Below are 6,000 nucleotides of genomic sequence, written 5' to 3' on the forward strand. Positions count from 1 at the left end.
CCTTGATGGCAAGAGCTTCTCCAGGCAAGGAAAACACCTGCTTCCCACAAATGGGCAATTGTCATGTTGGGCTCGCCACCAGTGGAACCGGAGACCATTGAAGCCCCCCCTGGGGAGGCTGAGGGCAAGAGGATGCCCACTGGGCAGTGCCAGCCTGGCTGCCATCCTGACACCTTGGCACTGCCAGCCTGGAATCTGCCACTGAGTATCTTGGCACTGCCTAATGGGCAGTGCCAGGTGGCAGGGCCTATGGTGGGGGTGGTCCACTGCCACTCTGCAGGCGATCAGATCAGTGGGAAGTTGGGATCTGCTGATGTTCTGCAGGTAACCGGTTTGGGGAGGACCTGTTGCCTCCGCAATGCAATCGGTTCGGGGAGGGCGGCACGATCGGTCTGGGCCATTGGGGCGGTGTGGCATCTCAAGCAATGTGGGGCTCGCGATCAGATGCGGACCACTGCGATTGTTGGGAGGTGACTGTGTTGAGGCTACCTGACTCTCTGCAACTCTCTCTGTCTTTCAGCTCCCTGCTGTTAGAATCTCACAGTTGCACCATCAGAGGTATGCACGTGCGCAGTAGCTTCCTCTATAGTTGCTATTGCACATGTGGAGACACAAAGGTCTGCATATGCACAACTCTACAGGCTGGCTGGCAAATTAAGCCAGTGTGGATTCTAGTAGATTCACAGTTCCTAATCTCATTCCAGCCTTGGTTCAAATATGGACAAAAATGTGGAAATCCAGGTGAGGTGATAATGACTGCCCTTGACATCAAGGATAAATGCTAAGTGTGGCATCAGGAAGTCCTAACAAAACTGGAGTTGATGGAAATCAGGGGGAAAACCTAGCACAAAACAAGATAGTTGTGGATATTGGAGGTCAATCATCTTGGTCCCAGGATATTACTGCAGGAGCTCCTCAGGTAGTGCCCTAGGCAGAACCACGTGGGAGTGTTTGCTGATGATTTCATGATATTCAGCACCATTTGATTCGATTTGATTTATTATTGTCACATGTATTAGTATACAGTAAAAAATATTGTTTCTTGCGTGCTATATAAAGCATACTGTACATAGAGAAGGAGAAAGTGCAGAAGGTAGTAAAACATAAGAAGTAGATGGAGGAGTAGGTCATCTGATCCCTCGAGCCTGCTCCGCCATTCAATAAGATCATGGCTGATCTTTCCATGGACTCAGCTCCACTTACCCACCCGCTCACCAGAACCCTCAATTCCATTACTGTTCAAAAATTTATCTATCCTTGCCTTAAAACATTCAATGAGATAGTCTCAACTGGGGAAGTGCATTCCAAGATTCACAACACTTTGGGTGAAGAAGTTCCTCCTCAACTCAGTCCTAAATCTGCTGCTCCTCATTTTGAGGCTATGCCCCCTAGTTCCAGTTTCCCCTGTCAGTGGAACCAACTTCCCTGCTTCTATCTTATCTGTTCCCTCCATAATCTTATATGTTTCTATAAGATCTCCCCTCATTCTTCTGAATTCCAATGAATATAGTCTCAGTCTATCCTCATAAGCTAACCCTCTCATCTCCAGAGTCAACCAATTGAATTGCCTCAGTACCCCCTCCAGTGCCAGTATATATCCTTTCTCATGTAAGGAGACCAAAACGGCACATGGTACTCCAGGTGTGGCCTTACCAGCACTTTATAAAACCACAACATAATCTCACTGTTTTTAAACTCCATCCTTCTCGCAATGAAGGACAAAATTCTATTTACCTTCCTAATTACCTGCTGCACCTTTTGTGATTCATGCACAAGGACACCCAGGTCCCTCTGCACAGCAACATGCTGCAATTTTTTACCATTTAATAATAGTCCATTTTGCTATTGTTCCTACCAAAAATGGATGATCTCACATTTACCAACATTGTACTCCATCTGCCAGACCTTTGCCTACTCACTTAAACTATCTATAGCCTTTTTCAGACTTTCAGCTTCCTCTGTACACTTTGCTCTGCCACTCATCTTAGTGTCATCTGTGAATTTTGATACACTACACTTCGTACTCAAATCATCTATGTAAATTGTAAACAATTGCGGTCCCAACACTGATCCCTGAGGCACACCACTAGTCACTGATCGCCAACCAGAAAAACATCCACTTGCTCTCACTCTTTGCTTTCTGTTAATTAACCAAACTGCTATCCATGCTAATACATTCCCCATAACACCATGCACCTTTATCTTATGCAGCAGCCTTTGGTGAGGCACCTTGTTAAATGCCTTCTGGAAATCCAGATACACTGCATCCACACCTTCCCCATTGTCCACCACACACATAATGTTTTTAAAGAATTCCACCAAATTAGTCGGGCGTGCCCTGCCCTTCACGAACCCATGCTGCGTTTTCCCAATGGGACAATTTCTATCCAGATGTTTTGCTATTTCTTCTTTGATAGATTCAAACATTTTCTCTACTACTGAAGTTAAGCTAACTGGCCTACAGTTACCCACCAGTTGTCTACCTCCTTTTTAACCAGTGGCGTCACATTTGCTGTTTTCCAGTCTGCGGGAACAGAGTTGAGTGAATTTTGGTAAATTACCACAAGTGCATTTGCTATTTCCCCGCCTTTTCTTTTAGTACTCTGGGCTACATTCCATCAGGGCCAGACTTGTCCACCTTTAGCCCCATTAGCTTGCCCAACACTATCTTTTAAGTGATAATAATAGTTTCTAGGTTCTCACCTGCCATAGCCTTCCTGTCATCAATTTTTGGCATGTTATTTGTGTCTTCCACAGTGAAAACTGACACAAAATACCTGTTCAATGCCTCAGCCATTTCTTCATTTCCAGTTATTACATCCCCCCCTTCTCATCCTCTAAAGAACCAACGTTTACTTTAGCCACTCTTTTTTTTATCTTATAGAAACTTTTGCTATCTGTTTTTATATTCTGAGCTAGTTTATTTTCATAATCCATCCTGCTTTTCTTTATAGCATTTTTTTGTGGCTGTGTGTTGATCTTTAAAGATTTCCCAATCCTCTAGTTTCCCATTAATATTTGCCACTTAGTATGCATTTTCTTTCAATTTGATATATTCCTTTATGTCCTTAGATATCAATGGCTGATTATCTCTTTTTCTACAGTCCTTCCTTATCACTGGTATATACTTTTGCTGAGCACTGGGAAAAATTGTTTTGAAAGTCCTCCACTGTTCCTCAATTGTCCCACCATAAAGGTTTTGCTCCCAGTCTACATTAGCAAACTTCTTCCTCATCCCATTGTAGTCTCCTTTGTTTTAGCACAAGACACTAGTATTGGATTTTACCTTCTAACGCTCCATCCGTATTTTAAATTCAACCATACTGTGATTGCTTCTTCTGAGAGGATCCCTAACTGTAATATCATTAATTATTCCTGTCTTGTTACATTGGACCAGATCTAGGATAGCTTGCTCCCTCATAGATTCGATTACACAGTTGAAGGAAGCTATCGCAGATACGTTCTATGAACTCCTCCTCAAGGCAACTTGACCGACCTGGTTTGACCAACTAACATGTGGATTAAAATTCCCCCCATGATGATTACTGTACCAGTTGTATATGCATCAGTTATTTATTTCTAGCCCCACCATGATGTTATTTGGTGGCCTATAGATTACGCCTATTAGTGACTTTTTCTCCTTATTATTTCTAATTTCCATCCAAATGAATTCAACCTTTTTTTTTCCATAGAACCAATATGATCTTTCACTACTGCCCTGATGTCATCCTGTAACTAGTGTTACAGTCTTAGGGTGCAGAGAAAGATCAACTTATTATAAGTCCATTCACAAGTCTGATGGCAGCAGGGAAGAAGCTGTTGTTGAGTCGGTTGGTATGCGTCCTCAGACTTTTGTATCTTTCCCCAACGGAAGAAGGTGGAAGAGAGAATGTCCGGGGTATGTGGGGGTCCTTGATTATATGGGTTGCTTTTCATAGACAGAGTCAGTGGATGGGAGGCTGGTTTGCGTGATGGACTAGGTCTTGTTCATGATCCTTTGTAGTTTTTTGTAGTCTTGGACAGAACAGGAGCTGGGAATGGGGGGACACAAACGAATGGTTGGACCAATGCGCGGCACAGGCTTGGAGAGCCAAAGGGCCTGTTTCCTGAGCTGTACTGTTCTTTGTTCTGTACCAAGCTGTGATGCAAGCTGAAAGAATGCTTTCTATGGTGCATTTGTATTTTGCAACTCTTCAGATACTGAAGTAGTCCATGTCCAAATGCAGCAAGAACTGGACAATATCCAGATTTTGGCTGACTAGCAGCAAGTAATATTCGTGCCGTGATTGACCATCTCCATCAAGAGAGAATTAACAATCAATGTAGTACCATCAATGAATCTCCCACTATCTACATCCTGGGGCTTACTATTGGTCAGGAACTGAACAGGACAAGTATATAAATACTGTCGCTAACGAAGCAGGTCAGAGGCTGGGAAGTCTGCGGAGAATAGGTTATCTCCTGACTCCTCAATGCCTGTCCACTTCACACATCAGGAGTGTGTTGGAATAATCTCCACTTTGCCTGGAATGCAGCTCCAACAACACTCAAGAAGCTCAACACTACCCAGGATAAAGCAGCCTATTTGGTTGTCAGCCTATCCATAAACATTAAATTCCACCATCACTGGCACATAATGCAGCATGCTGCACCAGCTACAAGATGCACTGCAGGAATTCACCAAGATTCTTTCAGCAGCATCTTCCAAACACACAACCTCTAACAGCCTGAAGAAGGGCAGCAGATACATGGAAACAGCGTGGCCTGCAAGTTCCCCTCGAAGCCACTCACACCCCGAGTTGGGAATATATCACCATTCCTTCAGTGTCACCGTGTCAAACTCCTGGAACACCCACCCTAACAGCACTGTGTGGGTATAGCTACGCCACACGGACTACTCACCATCACTTTCTCAACAGCAATAATTGCTGGCCTGGCCAGCAATGCTTACATCCCATGAATGACTTCTAAAAAATACACAGAATACTGCAGCTGTGGCTTGATGCATAAGGGTCTAAATGGTCACAGATATATTTTGATTAACTATTTGAAATCATGGAACATCTAACTAATTGAAGAGAAACAAAAAAATCATGACTAGTATATTTTATTATATTTTTAATCGATTAGTAAAGTGATCTTAACTTTATCTTTTCACAGTCATCTTACGCTGGCCGAGGCCCGGAATTTCAGCATTTACTTTTCAGACTTTCTGGTCGAAGCCCTCTGGTAGCCCACTTTTTGAACATGAAAAAGGTAACGGGTAGAAGCTTGAGTACCACCGGACCAAAACTGAAACACACTGAAATTTTAAAAGATCCATATCCTTTAAGGGTCAGCTTTTTTGCAATGTCAACTCCTTATATTATTTTATTCTGCAATCTGTTAACAATAAAATGACAAAGCTTTTCATAGTAGAAACAATATTAATATTTTATGCTGTATAGGTGTGATTGTGATGCATTTGAGTTAAGCGTGACAATCTCATACGACAGATGCTGGCTGCACCAGTAAACTAATCTTACTTAAATCATAACCACTTTTAATACATGATAAATTATCTTATGCCTCTTGGGTTTGTTAAAGCTAGATCAAAGACATTTAACAGGTGGGAAACTAGAATATGGCAATTTAGAACTTGAATATAAACTGAAGTATTTGAAGAATGTAATAAAGTACCTGAATACTTCTGCAGTTTTCATCAATTGTGTAACAATAGTAGGGCCATAACTATTGCCATCAGGCAATGAGGTTGATAAAGGACAGGAAAGATTAAAAGTTGTTAAATTCTCATGCCAGAATGCATGATTTTAACAACGTAGTTTAATTTGAGGGTCATCTAATTTAAGACTAAAAGTAAAATCACTCCTAGGCAAATAATAATCAGATTAGGGTTATTACTCATAATTGTATTTAAAAATAATACTCTCCTTAAGTAATCTGAGCTTTTTGGGACTAACATATGGAAACCACCTCTGTAATGTGGGCTGTACTTATATG

At 42.1% G+C, this 6,000-nt stretch overlaps 1 protein-coding gene across 4 annotated transcripts in view; it reads left to right on the plus strand.

Annotated features, from left to right (window-relative positions):
- LOC145359568 (protein FAM227B-like) overlaps positions 1-5,716 on the plus strand; it is a 210,687-nt gene extending 204,971 nt beyond the window's left edge. For 3 of the 4 annotated variants that reach the window (XM_080214236.1, XM_080214237.1, XM_080214235.1), the window contains exon 12: positions 5,161-5,716. In XM_080214236.1, the coding sequence (XP_080070362.1) occupies positions 5,161-5,400 (240 nt within the window). In that variant the 3' untranslated portion in view covers positions 5,401-5,716. The remainder of the gene's footprint in view (positions 1-5,160) is intronic. The other variant, XM_080214238.1, reaches the window with a different exon arrangement.
- The last annotated feature ends 284 nt before the right edge of the window (positions 5,717-6,000 follow it).

Source organism: Carcharhinus amblyrhynchos, chromosome 28, assembly GCF_965287045.1.
Source record: "Carcharhinus amblyrhynchos chromosome 28, sCarAmb.v2.hapA, whole genome shotgun sequence".
Classification (NCBI taxonomy): Eukaryota; Metazoa; Chordata; class Chondrichthyes; order Carcharhiniformes; family Carcharhinidae; genus Carcharhinus; species Carcharhinus amblyrhynchos.